The 20,411-nt window shown below is 50.8% G+C and overlaps 7 protein-coding genes across 7 annotated transcripts; 4 read left to right on the forward strand and 3 right to left on the reverse strand. All coding sequences in view use genetic code 12, as the record gives it.

The window, feature by feature from the left end:
- Nucleotides 1-10: 10 nt before the first annotated feature.
- On the reverse strand, nucleotides 11-2,530 carry PPR1 (Ppr1p; the record flags this gene model as incomplete). Its single annotated transcript, XM_029036323.2, has 1 exon — nucleotides 11-2,530. One exon carries the CDS (start codon nucleotides 2,528-2,530, stop codon nucleotides 11-13), a length of 2,520 nt encoding a protein of 839 aa, XP_028889214.2.
- A 754-nt stretch (nucleotides 2,531-3,284) lies between these two features.
- Nucleotides 3,285-5,354, reverse strand: CJI96_0005327 (uncharacterized protein; the record flags this gene model as incomplete). The annotated part of the gene is made up of 1 exon (XM_029036324.2): nucleotides 3,285-5,354. The coding sequence occupies one exon, from the start codon at nucleotides 5,352-5,354 to the stop codon at nucleotides 3,285-3,287; it is 2,070 nt and encodes a 689-aa protein (XP_028889215.2).
- A 3,181-nt stretch (nucleotides 5,355-8,535) lies between these two features.
- CJI96_0005328 (uncharacterized protein) lies at nucleotides 8,536-10,524 on the forward strand (the record flags this gene model as incomplete). Its single annotated transcript, XM_029036325.2, has 1 exon — nucleotides 8,536-10,524. One exon carries the CDS (start codon nucleotides 8,536-8,538, stop codon nucleotides 10,522-10,524), a length of 1,989 nt encoding a protein of 662 aa, XP_028889216.1.
- Nucleotides 10,525-10,745: 221 nt separating this feature from the next.
- On the forward strand, nucleotides 10,746-12,176 carry ASH2 (Ash2p; the record flags this gene model as incomplete). Its single annotated transcript, XM_029036326.2, has 1 exon — nucleotides 10,746-12,176. The coding sequence occupies one exon, from the start codon at nucleotides 10,746-10,748 to the stop codon at nucleotides 12,174-12,176; it is 1,431 nt and encodes a 476-aa protein (XP_028889217.2).
- A 13-nt stretch (nucleotides 12,177-12,189) lies between these two features.
- On the reverse strand, nucleotides 12,190-12,954 carry CJI96_0005330 (uncharacterized protein; the record flags this gene model as incomplete). The annotated part of the gene is made up of 1 exon (XM_029036327.1): nucleotides 12,190-12,954. One exon carries the CDS (start codon nucleotides 12,952-12,954, stop codon nucleotides 12,190-12,192), a length of 765 nt encoding a protein of 254 aa, XP_028889218.1.
- A 167-nt stretch (nucleotides 12,955-13,121) lies between these two features.
- On the forward strand, nucleotides 13,122-14,162 carry CRH12 (Crh12p; the record flags this gene model as incomplete). Its single annotated transcript, XM_029036328.2, has 1 exon — nucleotides 13,122-14,162. One exon carries the CDS (start codon nucleotides 13,122-13,124, stop codon nucleotides 14,160-14,162), a length of 1,041 nt encoding a protein of 346 aa, XP_028889219.2.
- Nucleotides 14,163-15,609: 1,447 nt separating this feature from the next.
- PFK1 (6-phosphofructokinase subunit alpha) lies at nucleotides 15,610-18,549 on the forward strand (the record flags this gene model as incomplete). Its single annotated transcript, XM_029036329.2, has 1 exon — nucleotides 15,610-18,549. One exon carries the CDS (start codon nucleotides 15,610-15,612, stop codon nucleotides 18,547-18,549), a length of 2,940 nt encoding a protein of 979 aa, XP_028889220.2.
- Between the last annotated feature and the right edge of the window lie 1,862 nt (nucleotides 18,550-20,411).

Here is a 20,411-nt window from a genome sequence, read left to right on the forward strand (position 1 = left end):
ATGCTTCTTTTCAAGGTGTTTGCAGCTCTTGCTTGACGGTGCCTGCGGTCAGGCGGCCAAAGAACTGGTCCCAGATCGCCTCGGAAGGCATCGTTTGTATAAGCTCAAACACGCGCTTGCCGTCTCTATACTGGCCTGGTGTGGTCTGGATTTCCTCATTCTGTGAGACAGTAAGGTCCATGGCGTTGGGTTCACGGATGGACAGCACGGGAGACAAATTCTCAAGCTCCAAGAAGAAGTCCTCAAGATGAGACTCCGGCATCATCGGTGTAGGAGGAACCTGGTCATACTTGGTGCTGTCAATTCGTTCGTCAGGCAAGAAACCGTCTCGAGAGAACCAGCCAAATCGTGGCAGATCGATGTGTGGGAACTCTTCTGGTTTGGACGACTCGCTATCGTTGGCAATTCCTTCAACTAGACTAGCCAAATTGCCCTTGAGACTACCTGTTCCGTTCACTGTATCGAGTTTCTGCTTGATACTTTTGTCGTTCACCACTGCTCCCTCCACGATCACATTATACCTAATTTTAAGCACCACAGCAGCAAGCATCTGGAACGTGTCCATACACGATTTGGCCGCCGTGCAAGAGGCCACAAGCAGCGCAAACACCAGGAGACACTCTTGGGTAACCATTTTGACCAGATTGGCGTCGTTCTGGTTTCTGACATGCTCAGAATTGTACAAGACAAATAAATATGACGTTCCAGCCATAAACAAGTTGTGCACGGCTGCCCAAGTGTAGTTAATGGCTTTCTTTTTGTAAAGCGTCGTGTAGCAAGCTATCAATCCCTTCAGAGCTTCAAGCACTTTTTGGGACGCCTCGAGCGATAGTTGGAATGTCTTTTTCGAAAGTCCATTGATAAGAAGGAGGGTGTGGAAATAATTAAGGTCAAAGAACTCCGTATTGAACTCACAGTTCATCTTCCGTGATTTCTTCGGGCACCGGGACCGCCAAAGTTCAAGTTCTTCTGAGATGTGGGCCTTCCACTCGGCCAAATTGTTGAATCTTCGAGGTAGTTCTCCGTTCTCGTACAAAAGGCGCTGACACTCCAGTTGAATCTGACGAACTTTGAAAAAGGAAAGTGTGATGGCTTTATAGCTGGCCACACCGCCCGTGTTGTCTGAATAATCTTTGGTTTCCACGTCTCTTGGATCGATGAAGGCGTCGTCCAACTCAGAGGGAAACCTTGCGGTTATGCTTTCCTCCGGAATACCTACGGGCCTGCCCAAGTAAAAACACATCTGCCTGTCGATCGAGTACGTTGACCAAAATAGGCGTCTTCGTCTATCCTTTGCAAAAGCAGTGAGGGTATGTGCCTTTGGGTACTCTTCTTTGTGGAGCCCCAAGTCCACGCACAAGCGAAGAGCCGTGCCCAAGAGGTACCATACGCCTGGAACACTGGGTCTCATGACCGCATAGAGCGTCTGGAGAAGCGTGGCCTCGAGCTGCTCAAGAGGGTCGTTCGAATAGTACGTGGCATCCACATGTCTCATGGCCGCTTCCTTGAACAGCTCGCTCATGTGGGTGTGGTACTGCAAGTGGTTTGTCGAGGAGGAAATGGCAAAAATGATGTTTAAGAAAAACAACGGTTTGCGGTAGTGCAGCGGTGTTACAATCTCCTCAGAGATCTGCGACGGGTCCTTGTGGGCTTCTTTTGCCAATTGCAGCTGCATGATCTGCTTATACTGAGCAAGCCAAGTCTGGCCCTCGTCTACAGCTGTATCCTGATACAAGCTCTTGTTAAAGGCCAGATAATCCAGCGCTAGCAGCACAGACTCGTCGAACGCACCGTAAACAGGAACAAAGATGTCTCTGAGAAACAGCTCCCGGTGAAGCACAGGCAACTGGCTGTTGCTCTGAGCGAAAAAAATCAGAATAAATTCCATGGCCGTCTTCTTGGGCGGCAAGATCGCCGGCTTGACGTCCAGCGGCACCAGCGCCATCAGGTCCCCTGGTCCAGCTACAGACGCTCCATTGACCTTGTTGGCAGTAAGCATGAGTTTGGCGAAAGTGAGACCCATCTGGCCCAGACTTTGCTGAGGCAGCGTCAGCTGGGAATCTTGCGACAGCGCCAGCCGTTCAAGCAGCCCAAGCTGATCCAAGTCCACGTTGGCCTCATTTGGCTCCTCTGCATTTTCCTCGCCTTCTCCGTCGAGTGGCAATTTGTGCCGCCGTAGGTACGCCTCGTACCGCTGCACCTTTTCCTCCAAATGGTACACATACAGCCTGGGCACCTCTCTGCCGGTAGCAGGGTCGATTCCCACACACTCGAGGTTGGCACGCTCACATTTGGAGCATTTGGGGAAGTTTTGGTCACACTTGACTTTCTTTGTACGGCAGCGCTGGCACGCGGCTATGGAGCGCGAGATTCCTACGACGCTGGTGGTGCCTGAGCTCGACGAGGATCTTCTGAGCTTGGTGGATTTGGCCTGAGGAGGACCCTGACGGTGGTGACCAGGGGAGTTTTCCAAATTGTCTTCGCCGGTGGCCGACTTCTTGCGCTTGCGGGGCCCCGTGTCGCTCGACATTTTTCAGATTGGCTTTTTGAGAAAGAAATGTTGTTGGTAGCGTTGGTTAGTGTGGGGAGTAGCTCATCCTAGCGATAAGGTTGAAGATCCTGCATACAATGGATTTCTCCCCAGGAAAACCAGGGCCACTGGACGTGGGGCGCCATAAAGATGTTAGTTTATTTTAAAGATCGAATCAGGGCTAATATTGCAATGTGATTCCCATGCTTGGCGGGTGTTTTGAGTTTGGCGCTATTGGCGGCTCTGCCAGTGTACATGGAAGTTGCGAAGCCTGGGGTAAGTCGGACTAGGAAGGAGAACACGAGAATTACGACAATTATCAGGGGTCTTTTTCAGGGATTTGCCAATATGAAGCCTCCAATTTGCCACAGCTCAATTTGTGTGCATCGATCTCGATTTGTGCACGTTATTCGGCTCTCTGGAAACGAGATTCCGTCGACTTCCCTTTTTGGAGTTTCGCAGCCATTACCCATCGACACAATCGTCTCATTTACAAGGCTACAACCTACACCGAAGACCCTGCGGAATCCGGGTTGTCTGCTTACATTTTCTTCTGAAATCTGTTAAACCATATCCAACTTTTATTGTCTTTGAGCCAACGGGTATATGATAGTACGGGCCACACACCTAAGCTTTTGACTTCTACAGGTGCATTCCGCCTTGTTACCTGATACGGCTCCAGTTACCCAAGCGGCACCAACCTCAAGGCGGTTAGAATTTCAATTTCTATGCCAGAAATCAGTTGACAAACCGCCTAACTCAAGTGCTTGATGTGAGTTTTCTGCAACTTGAACTTACCCTGTAAATCGGGAATCATCACCTCGTATCCGGCAGTGGTGGCCTCGAGGTCGTTGCCATCGTTCTCCACATACAAGGTCGTCACTAAACTGTTTTCTAAAATTGGGTACTTGATGTGTTGTTCGTCGATTTCCTGGTCAGCCAACACCTCCTTGTCGTTGTCCTGATTCGAGCATGGAAACTTAGACTCGCCCGAGTTGACAGCATCAGCATAGAGAGGCGACTGCTTCACCAAAATCAAGTCACTCCAGTTTCTCTTGTTGAGGAAGAATGGGTTATCGCGAGGTGTTCCATCAGGGTTTGTGTTGAAAATCGGCACAATGTCCTCGGCGGTGTTGGAGTCGAACTTGTGCACCTTATTCTGTCTCCCAAGCAACGTTGGCATCACGTCGGGAGGCGGAGCGTTGACTATGGCGGACGAGATGATATTGAAAATCAACCGTGGGTCGTTCTGCGGTGTGTCGGTGACTCTCTGATTTTCTTTCTCGACGTCGGTACGAACATGAGCGTTTGGATGGTGGTGCAATTTCGTCTTGATTCGACCGATGCATCCCAAGTGAACATCTCCAGAGAGAATTGTCACACGCACACCGTTGGTGGCGCCAAAGTCGATCAACCGCTTCACCAAGGCGTTTCTTTCCCGCTTGTGGTGTTTCGAGCACCAGTGGTCGTTTAAGTCGTCCAACACCTCCACAGATCCATCGAACTCGTTGACCAAGCCCTTTGCCACCAACCCACGCGTGGCCAAGCCACGGATAGGTTTCAAAATCCGCAGCGTCAAGAGCCACTCGAGCCACACCATTCGTGGGTACAATATTGGCACACCAAGCATCACTAGAAGGTGCCTTGTTTCTGGAGTTTGCGAGATCTCGTCCTGGAGCCGCTTGAATATGACATTGTACGTATCGGGATCGATAATCTGCGTCAACCTTCTTTCAGTACGGCAGTCCATCCCCAAAAGAGAAATCTCCTTGCCGAGTCTCATGAACAACGAGTGGTTTCTCTGTTTGATGAACTTGCCTGGCTTCTTCAGCAAAATCCACGATGGATCCAGGTGGCACGCTTCTTCGTCAACCAGCATGTGGTGTTGGAAGAGCATGTAGTATTTGTAGGCGACATTGCCGATTGTCGAGAAAACCTGAGACGCCATAGTTCTATCCTTGTAGGAGCCAAAGCCATCGATGATATCGTGGTCGTCAAAAATGTTCACTGACGGAATCTGGGACATGGCCAACGGAAACAACGTCTGGTGGGTGCCTCCGTTGGTGCCCTTCCAGTAGCCCTGACCAAACCACTCCAAGTAGGCGTGCAAGTAGTAGCTGCCCATCTCGTCGGCCATCTCAGGCGTGGCCTGGATCTTTCTTTTTCTGGAGGCGGTGGTCTCATTAAGCCATTCCTGGATCAGCTGCACGTGAAGTTTGATGGAGTCACAGTAGATTTGGTCGCCTCCACCAAGCATGACATGGTAGTGCTGCTGCTGATGATGTTTACGCAAAACGTCGAGCCAGAGCGACAGCTTGAAGCTGGAAGTGTCTGTAGAAAGAGAGAAACCGTTACACGAAAACGACATGACGTTCATGGACGCCTCGGCAGCAGGAATGAAGAAAAAGTGGGCGTCGTTCTTCTGGCCATTGACAGAATAACGCACCAACTGTTCATAGGGCTCGAGGTCAAATTTTACGTTGAAGCGCCAGAACTGGAACTGCTCCTCGGTATGGAAATTGACCACAGGAAACGTGCCCTCGACGGGAGCTTTCCAGCCCTGAGGAGCCAAACTTTCACTTGCAGGTCCAATTGCGTACGAGATTTCAGGCTGAGTTTCTCCCTTGGTCACAAGCAAAATGGACGCTCTGTAGTTGGGCAGCTTCTGTTCCCACGAGCCACAGAGACGAATGATGGGCCCACAGTGGATCTCTAAGCCTTCAGATGAAGCAGGAGCAGGGCAAGTTTCCGGACACTCTTTGTTTGCGTCGGCAACGTTGATGTCAACGAACTTCTGGAATGGGGGCTGTTGGAACCAGGACATTTCCAGGATGAGCTTGACTCACAGAAGGAGAGAATTGAATAGATGGTAATAGAACAGGGGAAATAAGGAACGAACGAGCAAGCAGCAGCAGCGGATTCCAGGTTCGGGGTGTTGTGGGATCGAGTGCACCTTCAGTAGTTTTGAACCAGGTACTTCAGCGAAAGAAAGTTGCAGCCTGAGCAACTGGCGATGGTGTTGTGGGGAGGCAGCCAGTGAGGCGGCGCGAAAGCGTCAGCAGCAAGAAAACAATTGCCTCGGTGCGGCAGGCAGAGGCAGGACAAAAGGCTGGAGAAAATTCTCGTTCCAGGGGAAAAGTGGTCTCGAGGCGGGGAGGCCAAAAGCGACAATGACGGGGAAATTGAGCTGCAGAAGCTGGATTTTATGGCTGTTTGGGTCAGATTTTGGAAGGAAAAACGTCAGAGCTGTTTTTCTGAGAGCCCGTGTGTGAAGTGGGAATGGCGTGTGCTGGTTGTGCTGGCAGGCGAGATCTCTTATCGCATCTTCGCGCGGTGAGAATGTTCGCAGAGCTCGGTTGCTGCAAGGGCCGCTTTCCACATTGGGAAGGCAGGAACCAGATCCCATTGAGGAGGCGGGCTCTGAACAAAGAGGACTCAGAACGTGTAGGATTTAGAACTTACGCTATGCTTGGACTTTGTCAAAAGCTAAAAATCTAGGAAATGATTAAAATCTGCGGATCGTCTGCTGCTGCTGCTGCTGCTGCTGCTGCTGGATGTGAGCTGAGAGTGTGAAAAGCGATTATTTTTTTTCGCAGCCGGCTGGCTATCGATTGTAAAACTAGACGAGGAAGGTGCTCCATATGCGCTGAGGTCCTCAGGAATGGTGCAAAAATTTCTATGCTTTTCATAGAATTCAAAAGCTCTCTGTTTCTATTATGGTGAACAATGAGCGCACAACGTGTTCTTGAGCTTAGTTACTTTCAAGTTGTGTAAGTATATCGTTTTACAAGGTTGCCGTTGTTGTGCTCGTAGTGAGCACTAGAGACACAGAAGGACGGCAGAAGTGAACAACCTTTCAAACCATAGTGCGACTGCTCAACTTTTTGACTCATTCAACCATTTGAAACGCACCTCTCGTGAGGCAAACGTTGCACAGGTTAGTGGTATTTCTTTTCTGCCGATTCTCACCTGCGTAACTCTATTGATCAGTGTGGTTGGATTCACTGGTAAACGGTAACACCGTAGTCCCTTGGGCCCTAGTTGGGTTGGAAATGAGTCACTGCAGCCTTCTCCTAGGGTGGTTGCTTTTCGCAGCCATTTCTACAGCGTCTGCCGAATCCGTCCACCTTAGAATCCTTTGGGGCCAAATGCTTACGTTGCTTGATTGACAGGTACGAGGGGACTCCATGTATTTTGGTTTGATCCAGTTGGCGATTGCTTAATATTTTGCGGGGAATGAGAGCTGGACGTGACCAGAGGTTGTGTCTGAGAAATGCAAGAGAAGTCTGGGTCGACGCGGCTGAGAAGAAGAAGGTGGGAATAAACACGCTGGAGAAAAAAAACGCTGGGGAAGAAAACACGGGGAAGAAAAAAAGTGGTGACACCTGAGGAGAAATGGCTGCGAAATGATCAAGCGGTGAGGAGTAGGGTGAAGTATCGAGCTTCCAACTGTCATGACTGCCCACACCATTTCAGCCAATCAGTCGCTTCCAGAAGTAAAACACGAAGAAAAAAAAATGAAGCTGGCCTTCCACAACTGCTACCAACCATTCTCCAGCCTTTCTCCGGCCGCCAAAGACCCTCTATTGTCGTGGTCTTGTGGGGCCTGAGGGTGAGCGGGGCAGCGGCACCCATGTGACAGGAGAAGAAGAAGGAGCGAAGAGTGACGAAAGTGGAGACTCCTGGAGGAGGTACGGAGGGCGTTTGCAGTGTGCCCCGGCCAGCGATAGTGCTTGTCGCCGCAGGCAGCCTAGTGCGTTCGGTGCAGCTCGGTGCGGAAGCAAAGGCTTAACTGAACGGGAGGAAGTGGCCGTATGGGCTCAAAGGATGAAGCCCGAAGAAGCGGGACCAAACAACCACCAAAAAAAAAAAAAAAAATACAGGAGCAGCTCACATGGCACTTTCGGTACTTGCGATGCAATTGCACTCCTGGGCTGTGAGCTCCTTACATCACCGGATCAGATTAAGCGCCTGGCGAAGCCGAAGCCTGAGAGCGCTGGAGCTGCACCCGCACCGATCGAAGCGAGGCAGAGAGCAGCCCCGAGCCCAGCCAAGAGACAAGCCCTATATTGAAATCTGCGGTGGAAGCAGCCCTGCAACGAGTGAATCGGGTGGATATCTTGGCCGAAACTCGGCGATGCACTATTGATCAATCCAGCAACTAGAGCCCGTGAAATCACGCCTTTCTCACCTCCTTGCGCTATTTTCCTGGGGGCAACTTCACGATTGTCTCTCGTCTTTACGTCAACCTACCCATTTGGAGCTCGTGTGCTGGCCACCGCAATTTGCGCATTTCATCCCATGCTCGTATTGTCCCTCGCCTCCGTACCATAGAGCATCGCACGCCTCGCACGCCGAAGACCACCTGCGCCAGAATCATCCTCCCTACGCAAAACGGCCAAACCCTGGTTTCGGCCCGCGCAAGGGCCTAGGGCCACTGAGACGCCAGCACTTTGGGTACCCAACTGGCCCTGCTGGCGCCAATGGCCACGCATTTGCTCCCCACATCGCTCTTCATCACCAGCTCGTCCCCTGTTCCCTTGTTCGTTTCCCACCCGATGGAACAAAATCATCCTCGTGCCTTCTGCAGTACCGCCCAGAATAATTCCCCCATAGTGCTACTAGTGTCACGGCGAGCGCTGCAAAAGTATAAAGAGCGATTTGTGCCCGCGAGCGAGGATTTGCGCGGTTTGTTCGCTCCTCCCACGCTAGCTTGCCCATCTTTTTGCTCGCCCTAGCGCCCCCTAACACAAGTCTTCGTCTCTTCCCTCGTTCCCTCACCCCAGCCGTGCCCTGGCCGCCGCCTCGCATTCTCCCCACACTCTGCGGAATCCTCTGCCAGCGCACTTTGAGCACTGAGCCCAATATACACTATCCACTGTGAGCACTTAGTGCACTCACTTGCTAGACCATCGAAACCCTCACCACCAGCCCACTCCACACTCAATCCACAACCTTCTCAGTCCCCCAATTCCTCTTCCACTCCATTCCCCTACAATCCATTCATGACAGAGGTGCTGGGCTACTGCCGAAGGGTCAGCTTCAACAACGTCCATCCGGACGACGACCTGCTGCGATTCTACTCCTACTCGTTCCACGAACCCACCCTGCCGACGGACCCGCCCCGGTTTTTCGGCAACTACTCGTTGACCTCCCACAAACGCCTCAAGCTACCGGACCCGCCCTCTAAGTCCATTCTCAAAAACAAGCTCTCTCAGCAGCAGCTCAAAGACAACTTGGACAGAGCCCGCTCTTTGGGTGTCAGCTACCACGGCGACATCAACGATTTGGCCGATTTTCCTCCAGATTCCGTTCCTCGACTGGAGGTCGCCGTGGTTTGCGTCGAGGACGGTGCTGACGATGACGGGCCCAAGTCCCCCACGGGCTCCTCCACCAATTCTTCCTCTTCCTTGCAGCCTCCTCCTCCACCTCCAACTGGCGGCCGCAGGAAGTCGTACCTGGGCATGTCGGACGAGGAGCTCATGGCCTTGGACCCGCAGTTTAATACCCCAAGAACATCGGATATTTCGTCGTTCAAGTTTGACTCCCAGCAAACATACTACAAAAACAGCCCCAGGCGAAGCTCTGCCGTCGCCGCCACCACCGTGGTGCCCCAGGCCAAGCAGGTGATATATCCGCTGCTGAACGAAAACAACTACCCGTCGATTTCCTTAACGGCAAAGCACGAGGACTACGACCACAACATTCTGACAGCCAGAAAGCTCATGACGGTGTTGTCGGGGCGCAAACACACGTGGAACTCACTAGATTGGCTTCTCCAGACAAACAAGGAGGCCATTGGACCCAATGAGCCTGGGTTTCTCCAGAGCGGCGACTACTTGATCGTCGCTGCTCTTGTGCCGCTAAAATACTTCAACGCCAACACCACACGCAAGAAAAATGCTCTAGAAGACAAACTATACAAGAAATGCGAGCACCTTCTCGACTACATTCTCCACTCGCTTCCAGACAAGCTGCTCTGCCTAAAAGTCACGGTGGAGTTTGTCATTGACGTGCCGCCTGCAGACCCCATGACGTTAACGGGAAAAAGACCTCCTCCCGTGGGCACAAAGTTCATGGTAGACCATCTTTTCAAACAGTATCTGCCCAACTTGGTAATTTTGGGCAACAAGTCCACCAACTTGAATTTCAAGTACCCCATGCGGAAGATGAAGTCAAGCCTTTCAGCATCCTCGGGCTCAACGCCTTCAGGGCAAGGCTTTTCGCTTAGCAAGTTCCACCTGGCTCCCCAGATGTCGAGTGGTTCAGATGAACACGAGGTATATTTGATCAAATTGACTTCGTACGTGATCAAGTATTCTCCTGTTCCTGTCATAATCGTGGGAACGCACAACACGGCAATTCACAAGAAAAACGGCACAAGGCCGCTGTTGGTGACATTTTCCGACCAGCCTTTGGGCCCCAAGATCACTTTGGACGTTCCTCAACGATCCGGCGGGCGTAAACCCTCCACCACGTCCACAGCTTCGATTGAATCGTATGCCGGGCCCCAGGACGGTGCCAGCGTATGCTCACTGGATGAGTCGCTGCAGCACATCAACATGGGGGACACCCTCGCCGATCTCATGAGCTGTCTGTCCGAAAGCAAGTTTCAAGATATGCTTTCAGTCGTTTCCCAGTGCTCGTTGACCGAGCTGCGAAACTACCTCACTTCCCTTAGTGACACTTCCAAAAACCCCGAAGCAAAACTCAACAGCAAAGTACATCAGGCCTATCAGAGCTACAGCCATACTAGGACTGGAGTTTCGCACCTGGCCAGCCGGACCCTTTCCAACAGTAGCGACGGCAAGCCATACAAGGTGAAGAGTATGATCTCGTACAGCGAAGAGGAGGAGCGCAAGAACGAGAAGAAGCTCAACGACAAGCGGCTCAAGAAGTCGGTCTCGCAGAGCTCTAACGGCCTGGCCAGCAGTGGTGACAAGAAAGTGAAGAAAAAGAAGTCGTTTCTCCAAAAAATTGGGTTCAAGAAGTGAGATGGTGACGAGTAATGAGTTAATGTGTTATATGTGACTAATTTGAGTAGGTATATTAGGGCAACAGCACAGGCAATTCAAGTCCAGATTAGCATTGTAGATTGAATAAATACATGTTATAATATTTACGTAGAATACATGCCTGGTATTTTGCAACCATTGAAATGTTCCTGCACACCACAAGATCAACACTTGAATCACATACAACACTGTCTTCTCCCATGGAAGCTCCAACGCAAGCTAAGGACGATCCAGAGACCTCTGAAACGCCTCCTCGGCTTGAGACACCCGAGGCAGCCCCAATTGAGCCTCAAGTGGCGCCTGTCAAGGAAGAACCGCAGCCAAAAGAGTCTACAAGCAATGCAACAAGACTGAAGACAAAAGCTGAAGGTTTGAGCGCTCTGGAACTCAAGCAGAAAATCGCCAATATTGTGGTTCACCCAAGACTCAAGCCAACACCATTTTACCTGGAAAATTTTGAGATGGAGCCCGTGGTGACGCTGGAGTATGGGCTTGTCGGTCAACGATTTGTTCAGTTCGATGACCTTCCACTTAACAAGCGTGGTTTCAAGTATAAACCTTGCCGTCCCAACAAACTATTTCTGTCTAACCTTTACCTGACAGCAGATTATGCGCCACATGGGGTTCGTGTGAGCTACTTCGATAGGAGCTCCGGAATAGCGTGTAGTGAAGCCATGGACGCTATCACCACGCAGAATGGGTGGTTATCCGCCAGAAGCAACGTGGGCGTGAGAGAAGGGAAATGGTACTTTGAGTATGACATCTTGAATGCAAACAAGGATTCAGATAAGAGCCATGTGAGGATTGGCATTGCTAGAAAGGAAGCCAGTTTGGAAGCTCCAGTGGGTTTTGACGGGTACGGATACGGGCTTCGAGACTTGAATGGACAAAAGATCACTCTAAGCAGGCCAAAACCATATATGGAAAACGACGAAGGTTTCACTTCGGGTGATACGATTGGGTTTCTTATAGAGCTTCCGTCGTTGGAGGAGCAGAGAAAGCACAACGAGCAGTTTGCTAAAGAGTTGCATCAGACATCAAAAAAGCGTAAACGAGCAGGCCAGGCGGCTGCTGAAGAAGAAGAGAAAAAGCTCAATTTGCATCAAAACATCGTGAGAGACCAGATTCCCATCAAGTATAAGAATGCTCTTTACTTTGAGCAGTTTGAATACACTCCAACTAAGCAAATGGATCACTTACTTAATCCTGTCACCGTATTTGGCGAGAAGGCTATTCTAGAGAAGACAGACAAGCCACCGACGTTGCCCACGATTCCCAAGTCGAAAATCACCATGTTCAAGAATGGCAAGTCGCACGGCACAATGTTTGAGAACTTGTACTCGTTCCTACCGCTCAATGGGGATAACGACACAGCTGCGTCAGACGCTAATACAAAACAGCAGCAAAACCCTGCTTACAGGAACACCGATGATGGCAGCCTAGGGTATTATCCGATGATGTCGGCGTTCCTGAACGGAGTTGTTCGTCTAAATCCAGGTCCTGACTTTAAATTCCCAGTTCCTCAAGGCTCTCGTCCATTGTGTGAGCGCTACGAGGAGCGAGTTGTTGAGGAATGGCTCTATGATCTTGTAGATGAGGTGGAAGCAGACTATTTGGACAGTTTTGAGTAAGAGAAGCTCGGGTTCAGGGATCTGCGCCAATATCTATTAGCAGATCTCTGTTTAATGTCATGTCACAATTTCGGTACAGGCACTTAAGGTCGGGATTTTGACGGGAAAAAACAGTGAAACACTTGTTGTGGAACGAAACATGACACACTTCGCTGGGGCATTTAATTCCATACGTGACAAGGTCTCCACATACATTGCAGCTTAGAAGCTTCCCCAGTGGGTCGTCTGGAGAGAAAATGCCGAATCTGTCTATGAGATATGTCTTCAACTCCGCTAGCGTGGCGGTGGAAAGCACCACACGGCTGTTACTAGTGATATTAATCCACCCGTCATTCACAAGCCTGGTGAGGAAGAAATCAGCGTCATTGAGCCTTAGCTTGGCCACACTAGCAACTTGCTGCTTGGCATTGCCATAAGGTAGGCAGAATTCGAAGTCAGACGAAATTATCGAGTCAATCATCTGCTTGATCGCGTCAAGTTCAGACGGCGAGTAGGGCGTGCAACCCTGAATCACGGAGTCAGCTTTTGTATTGACGAACACGTACACGGCCTCTCCCAGAACCTGATCTCGAGCCGCCTCGATTTTGAAAGAGTATCTTTCCAACCTGACATTGAGATCAGAGATGTACTCTCTGAGTTTAGCAGCTGGCTCATCTTTGGTATCAATTTCGAAGTGCTCAGCTATACGCTTGAACTTCTCCGTCAAAAGTGGGGCTGATACCGACCTTACTGCCCTCAAGTACGTAATGAGCACTCTGTGGGCCTCGGTTAGGGGCATCACCTATGATATTCTTTCGTGCTTGAAAGTATGGAGAAAGTGTTTTTGAGTCTCACTATGCGGTGTACGGGTGCTGCCTTTCCTCTTTGCCTGAAAATGGAGCGTTTTTTGCAACCACTTTCCTGCCAGTACTCGGACCCCCGCTGAAATAATAAAATAATTACGTTATGATGTCCAAATTGAGACTATTTTGGATTCTATCTGCAGCTGCATTGACCGTGTCAAGCTCTCCGTGCAACCCAACTCAAGATAAGTCTTGTGTTGCCCAAAACGACGCCTTGAGCACTGCTGTTTTCGAGCCCTTGACGAAGGCGCCAACACATCTTCTGCTGAACGTGGCTGCACCTTCAATCACATTTGGAGCCGAAGGCGCCAAAATGAGGATCTTTGAACGGGGCGAAAACCCCCAGCTTTTCTCTACCAGCTACATCTTGTATGGGAGGGCCGAGGCACAGATCAGAGCGTCCCACGGAAAGGGCGTGATCTCGTCGATGTACATGCAGAGTGACGACTTGGACGAGATTGATGTTGCCGAGTTCTTTGGCGGTGAACCCCACAAGTTCCAGACCAACTACTTTGTCAAGGGCAACATCTCCAACTACGACAGAGACCGTTACCACAACGTGTACGACGATCTCACACAAGAGTGGCACACGTTTGGCGTGGAGTGGACTCCCGAAGCAATGTTTTGGTACTACAACGGGCAAATTGTGAGGAGAGTTCGGAGCGCTCACAACACGCAAGGGTTTCCTTCGTCGCCCATGCAGTTGAAGTTCAGCTTGTGGGTTGGCGGCGAGCCCAAAAACCACCCGGGCACGATTGAGTGGGCTGGCGGTGAAGCGGATTGGAAAGAACTTCCGTACGAGATGGGCATTCGCAACGTTCGTCTTGTAGACTACTCAAGTGGTGAGAAGTACGTGTACGGTTCAGGGCAAGACTTAACGGCACATAGAGGGCAGGTTTTTGGAAAGAAGAAGAGGGATAGCAGTCAGGAAAAGGGTGAGGTTGGCAATGGCATTGGCAGCGTTGTGGATGATGAGAAGGAAGAGATGTGTGATGACGAGAGGGTTCTAGAGAAGGTTCCTAAGGGAGGCGGCGAGAAGAAGACCGAAGAGGTGTTTGAAGGATCTGGTTCCCGAGTTCAGCTGGGCTTCAACGTGCTGTGTGTCGTCCTGTTTATGATTTATCTCTTTCAGAATGTGCTCTGAGCGAAACTGTGGTCAATTACATGGTATGCTGGAGATCTCAATTGCGGTAATCGTGAAATTTCAAGTTAATGGAATCATCTATAGATATAAGTGCTTTGTAGAGGTGATCGGTAGATCCACGGCAGGTATCGTGTTGTAATTAAGAAGCAGACCTTCTTGCATGGTATGCAAGCAACCTAAACTTATAATTGGGCTCAATTCCACCTGAGGGCTCGATATTACATGTTGAAGACTGTCGAAATGTGTTGGAAAAATTGGGAGAGTGGTTGAACAGAAGATGCTCAAAGGTCCAAATTGGATATGAACAGTAGGTATCTCGAAAACAAGGCATAAACAGCACTGTGTTTTGCTAAACACATTGAAGTCTAAATCTTTCTGGGTATATTCTTCAATTTTTCGGTGATGGGTTCCGCATTTACTACACAGCTAGTATTTCGCAACCATTTCGCTGAATCCAAAAAAATGTGAAAATGTAAGCATACTCCAAATGGTAGAGAAGCCAACTCTTCAAAGACCGTATAAGTCAATATAAGAAAGCACAAGCACACGCTTGTCACCATATTTCACAAAAATAAAAATTTTTTAGGAAGTTACCCTGGCTCCCTCCAGGCATCTGCCTCTTTTATGCGAAAACCCTCACTTCCGTAATTATTTCAGCCAAATTACCGAAAACGTCTTAAACCATAATCTTCATCAATGACTCCCTCTATAAATGCCACAGCACCCACTTCCTCTGAAAATTTTCTACCAAAAATGTCTTCCTTCAATTCGTGTCACTTGTATCTTACCCTTCGCTCGGTCTCCTGATCTCGGCCCCAAAGTCCGAATGGCTGCGAAATTTCACTTTCTGGGCCAGCATCTCAGCGACCCAAGCCTAAGGAAACCACACAAAAGAGCCAGATTTTTGAGAGTTCAACGACACTTTACTTCCGAAAGCAACCCCTCAGATTTCAAAACTATCAATTCCATTTACACCAGGCAAGAATCCAACGCAAATTGTGATTCTCGCTTCCTTGCTCTACCGACTACTCCTTCCCGATTCCCCAACCAACTCACCAGCCCATCAACAAGTGAACAGAACGGGCCGCCCGGACCGCTTCTTTACTCACCATCACCTGCGTCAAATCCAATTCACGACCTTCAACAGTTTCGCTTTCTTCAACCATCTCTTCTCTGACGTCACAGCTATGCGCTTACACGGACGGTCAGAGTCTCCTCCACCACCATCAACAGACACTCCAATTGAAAGTGTTCTAACATGACAGCCAAAATACATGACGTCACGCTAGCACTACTAGCGTTTACCTGCGTTGCCCTTGTCTCATCGGCTCCTCGGCCTCACCTGACGGTATCATCTGAGGCACCTGCACTCGGCCCATAGCTGCCCATAAATTGCGGTGCACATATTCAATCTCTTCAACTAGTCTACTACACCTAAAACTTCAACATGACCGTCGACCTGGTGAGCTTCATCTCGCTTGTCACGACGGACGCAGGGCTCTTCAAGAAAACAGCCCAATTCTACCACGCCTTGGGGTTTCGCTTGGTGAAAAACTACAATAAGGTCTCCACTTCGGCGGCCTCGTCTATAGTAAACGGCATCTCGGCAGACTCGTCCAAGGAGATCTGGTTGGAGGCGCTTCCTTTGCAGAATTTGGACGAGCATGGCAACGTGGTGCCCTGGCAGGAGATGCCTTTCTATGAGGGTGACCACACAGCCCCATTGTGCAAGGGCACCGTGGTGAAGATCCGTCTCTCTGCGCTAGAGAGAGTGGAATTGGCTACACAGACAATTGAATTCTTTGCCGCTGACTTGGCAAAGCTCAAGGAGCTTTTGGCGAAAGCTGGAGCTGCCCACACCGACCACAATTCGGCAATTGCTGCCCAGGACCCCTTAGGCAACAGCTTCCACTTTTCCAATAAGGAGTCGCCAGCGTCCGAGCGCCATTTCTCCTCCCAGCAAGAGTACTTGGACTTCAAGACGAAAGAGCTCACGGAGGCATTGGCCCTGCGCAGAGACACCACCAAGGTCCTGGAGTTGCCCGCTAATCAGAAGGCCAAGCGCAAGAAGATAGCGGTGATGACTTCTGGAGGCGATGCTCAGGGCATGAACTCGGCCGTGAGAGCGGTCATCCGTTCAGGTATCTACTACGGCTGCGATATGTTTGCCGTTTACGAGGGCTACGAGGGTTTGGTAAAAGGAGGCTCTCTTTTGAAGCAGATGGGCTGGGAAGACGTCAGAGGGTACTTGGCGCTTGGAGGCACCATGATTGGTACTGCTCGATGCGCTGAGTTCAGAGAAAGAGCAGGCCGTTTGTCTGCGGCTCACAACATGGTCAAAAACGGCATTGACGCTCTCATTGTGTGTGGAGGTGACGGTTCCTTGACAGGCGCCGACTTGTTCCGTTCTGAGTGGCCCTCCTTGATTGAAGAGTTGGTCAAGACAAACAGACTCACCAAGGAAGAAGTACAACCATACCTTAACTTGACAATCGTGGGTCTTGTGGGTTCCATCGATAATGACATGTCTGGAACGGATGCCACCATTGGCGCCTACTCTTCTTTGGACAGAATCACAGAGATGGTCGACTACATCGATGCCACCGCCGCTTCTCATTCTAGAGCATTCGTTGTAGAAGTCATGGGCCGTCATTGTGGCTGGTTGGCGTTGATGTCGGGTCTCTCGACCGGCGCTGACTACATCTTCATTCCTGAGAGACCTCCAAAGCACGGCAAGTGGCAGGAGGAACTCAAGGAGGTGTGTGGCCGCCACAGAGCGTTGGGAAAGAGAAACACCACCGTTATCATCGCCGAGGGTGCAATTGACGATGAGCTCCAGCCAATCACATCCGACCAAGTCAAGGAGGTTCTTGTGGAATTGGGCCTCGACACGAGAATCACCATCTTGGGCCACGTGCAAAGAGGTGGATCTGCTGTGGCGTACGATAGGATGTTGGCCACTTTGCAAGGTGTGGAGGCGTTGAGAGCTGTGTTGGAGGCCACTCCAGACATCCCATCTCCAGTAATTGGAATCGTTGAAAACCAGCTTGTTCGCCAGCCCTTGGTGGAATCTGTTAAGAACACCAAGGAGGTTGCTACGGCCATCGAAGCCAAGGATTTCGACAGAGCCATGAGTTTGAGAGACACCACCTTTGCCGAAATTTACAAGAATTACTTGGTCACCACTGAGCATCCAGCAGGTCCAGACTTCGCACCCGAGAGAGAAAGATTGAACATTGGTATCGTGCATGTCGGAGCCTCTTCCTCAGCACTTAATGCTGCCACAAGAGCTGCTACTTTGTACTGTTTGTCCAAGGGCCACCGTTTGTATGCTATCCAGGACGGATTCAGTGGGCTTATTCACACTGGTAACTTCAAGGAGTTGACCTGGTTGGACGTTTGCGGCTGGCACAACAAGGGTGGTTCTGAAATTGGTACCAACAGATCGTTGCCAAGCGAAAACTTTGGCAATGTAGCCTATTACTTACAAAGACACCAGTTGAACGGGTTGCTTATTGTGGGAGGATTCGAGGCCTTCACAGCGTTGCACCAGTTGGAAAACCAAAAGCACAAGTACCCCATCTTCAATATTCCGAAAGTCGTTATTCCAGCAACCGTCTCAAACAACGTTCCAGGCACAGAGTACTCATTGGGTTCCGATACCTGTTTGAACCAACTTGTTAACTACTGCGATGCCGTTAAGCAGTCTGCCTCAGCTACAAGAAGAAGAGCGTTCGTATGTGAAGTGCAAGGAGGAAACACAGGATACGTTGCCTGCTACGCTGGGTTGGTTACCGGAGCGATGGCCGTGTACACGCCAGAGACCAAGGTTACGTTAAAGACGATCAGAGAAGACTTTAACTTGCTATCACAGGTGTTTGAAAACGACCGAGGCGAAGACAGAAACGGGAAACTCCTCATCAGAAACGAGCATGCGCTGAAAGTGTACACCACGGAGCTTTTGGCAGATATCTTCAGGGAAGCAGCACACGGCCGGTTCGAAACAAGAACAGCGGTTCCAGGCCATGTGCAACAGGGATTCATGCCTTCGTCGATGGACCGAGTGTACGCTGTGCGTTTTGCCGTGAGGTCAATCGAGTACATCGAGGAGTGGAGCCGAAGAGTGTTTTCAGCGGCGGAGCACACGCAGCATCACAGCGTGAACAACATCAAGATGATTGACTTGTTGGACAAGGAAGAGCAGCTGTCAGTGGTGATTGGCGTGCAGGGAGCCAAGGTGGTGTTCCTGGACATCAACGACTTGTACGACACAGACACAGACGTTGCCATGAGAAGAGGCAAGACGATTCACTGGAGCCGGCTCGAGGAGGTGAGCGATTTATTGAGCGGGCGGTTGATGCTCAGAGAGGGTAAGCCGTTGCGGTAGGTAGAAAGCGAGACAAATTGCATGACGGTGAAGAAAAATGAAGAGGACAATAGAGGGCAGACATAGAAGAGTACGAGGCCCGAATACGTAGCACAATGACACAAAATGACGAGGAAGTCGTAGTACAAGGAGGTGGAGAAAAGAAAACAAAAAGGTGGTGAGGCAATCGAGAGAAGAGCGGACACAATAGGAAGCAAAAGAAGTGGATGAGGAGAACACAGAAGGAGATGACATGACAAAATGGGCAACCAGTGCAGAGATCGACAAGATCCACAGGGTCTACCCTCAAAAGGAGGAATCGGACTTGAGTGGGTCGATCCAACACAGGATTCGTAGTTATGCGGGTTGATGGCAGAAAAGTGCATTTTGGCAGCAGCAGCAAGAAGGTTTGGGCAGAGCCAGAGCAGCATTATTGTTGAGGGGAGTACGAGGACATTGGAGGAGAGTAGGCGGCAGGAGGGGGACTGCGCAGCAGACAAAGAGGACGCTGGGACGAGGAAGAGGAGAAAAAGTAGAAAGCGAGGAAAAGAACGAACGAGAAGAATCGAAGAATGAATAAAATGACTGGAAAAAGATGATGAAGGAGAATAATGTAGAGGAAGAGGAAGTTAAATAATGGGAAGAAGTAGAAGGCGAAGAGGAAGACAATGATGGGGAGGTTTGTAGGGTTTGCAGCCGCCGAACCCGCCGGCTCAGGGCCACTCAAGAGCGCACCGCACCGGCGAAGGACTAGCCAGGCCCGAGGCGACCACCAGCAGAAAGAGGCAAGAGAAGCTAATTGAGTAAAAGTGACCGTGGCGCCGTGGAGGTGCCATTGTTCCTTGTTAGTAATCGTCGGCGGCCCAGGGGACCCGAGATTTGCAACCGTGGAGAACTGCGGGGTCAGCACCATCGAGAGAGAGAGAGAGAGAGGAGCAGGGCAGTGGGTGGTCCAGGCGAGAATTCAGAAAAGACCTCCAGTGTGGCAATTGGCGCCTGGCGCCTGGCGCCTCACATTCGGTGCCTCCCGAACCATTCTGAACCCGCGGTTGAGCTGGATCCTCAACGTGCTGAGGAGCTCCTCCAAGCTCCAGGCCCAGGGGGGAGGACCGAGCAAGGACCGGGCACGGGCGCCAAAACGCAGAGCGGGTTGCACAATACGGGACGGGACTAGGAGGGTCCCAGCGCACGGAGAAACGAAGGGCGCCCCGGACGACCGACGTGAATTTAGGCGACCTACTGAGAAATTGACCCTGACTAACGACACTCTAGGTCAAGTGGAGCCTGGGGCACAGGATACGGGAACCCGTTGGCGCCGCTCGGTAGGGCGCGAAAGTCAGGGTCCCAGCAAGCAAGAAAAAGCAGCGGGCGAGGTAAGGGCGAGGGAGAAAAAGAGGGTCTGTCTTCTGTGCTTAGCCCGCGGTGCGTTAGCGCATTGGAAGCGTTTTTCCACGGCCAGGAAGTCTGGAGGCCAATGAATGGCTTCGGGCACTGGTTGCTTTGTTTTGAGGGCTATCCTTCAAGCATCGGCAGATGTTCGTAGTTTCTTGCCTGGGTGTCTTTTGCTGCTTGCCTCTGGGCAGCAACGAGTGGTGTCTCGGTAGCAACAGCAGTTGCACCGGCGGTGACGTGAGCGCTTTCGCGCCAATGGGCCACAGCCGAGCCCTCTAAGCTCAGGCGAGCGCTGTGAGCAGTGAGAGGGCTCAGGTGAGGAAGTTACAGCGACAATGCCACTGAGACTTTTAGTGCAGCAAGGGCATGATGCATTCTTTTTGTAAGACAGCGCAGCTGTCGTCATTGCAGTTGCTTTAGTTTTCGGCACAATGATGGGGTGTCTAAAATGGTGGGGGTGCAACTTCAATTTGCGCCTGCTTGTTACTTGC

This window comes from Candidozyma auris, chromosome 7, assembly GCF_003013715.1.
Source record: "Candidozyma auris chromosome 7, complete sequence".
Taxonomy (NCBI): Eukaryota; Fungi; Ascomycota; class Pichiomycetes; order Serinales; family Metschnikowiaceae; genus Candidozyma; species Candidozyma auris.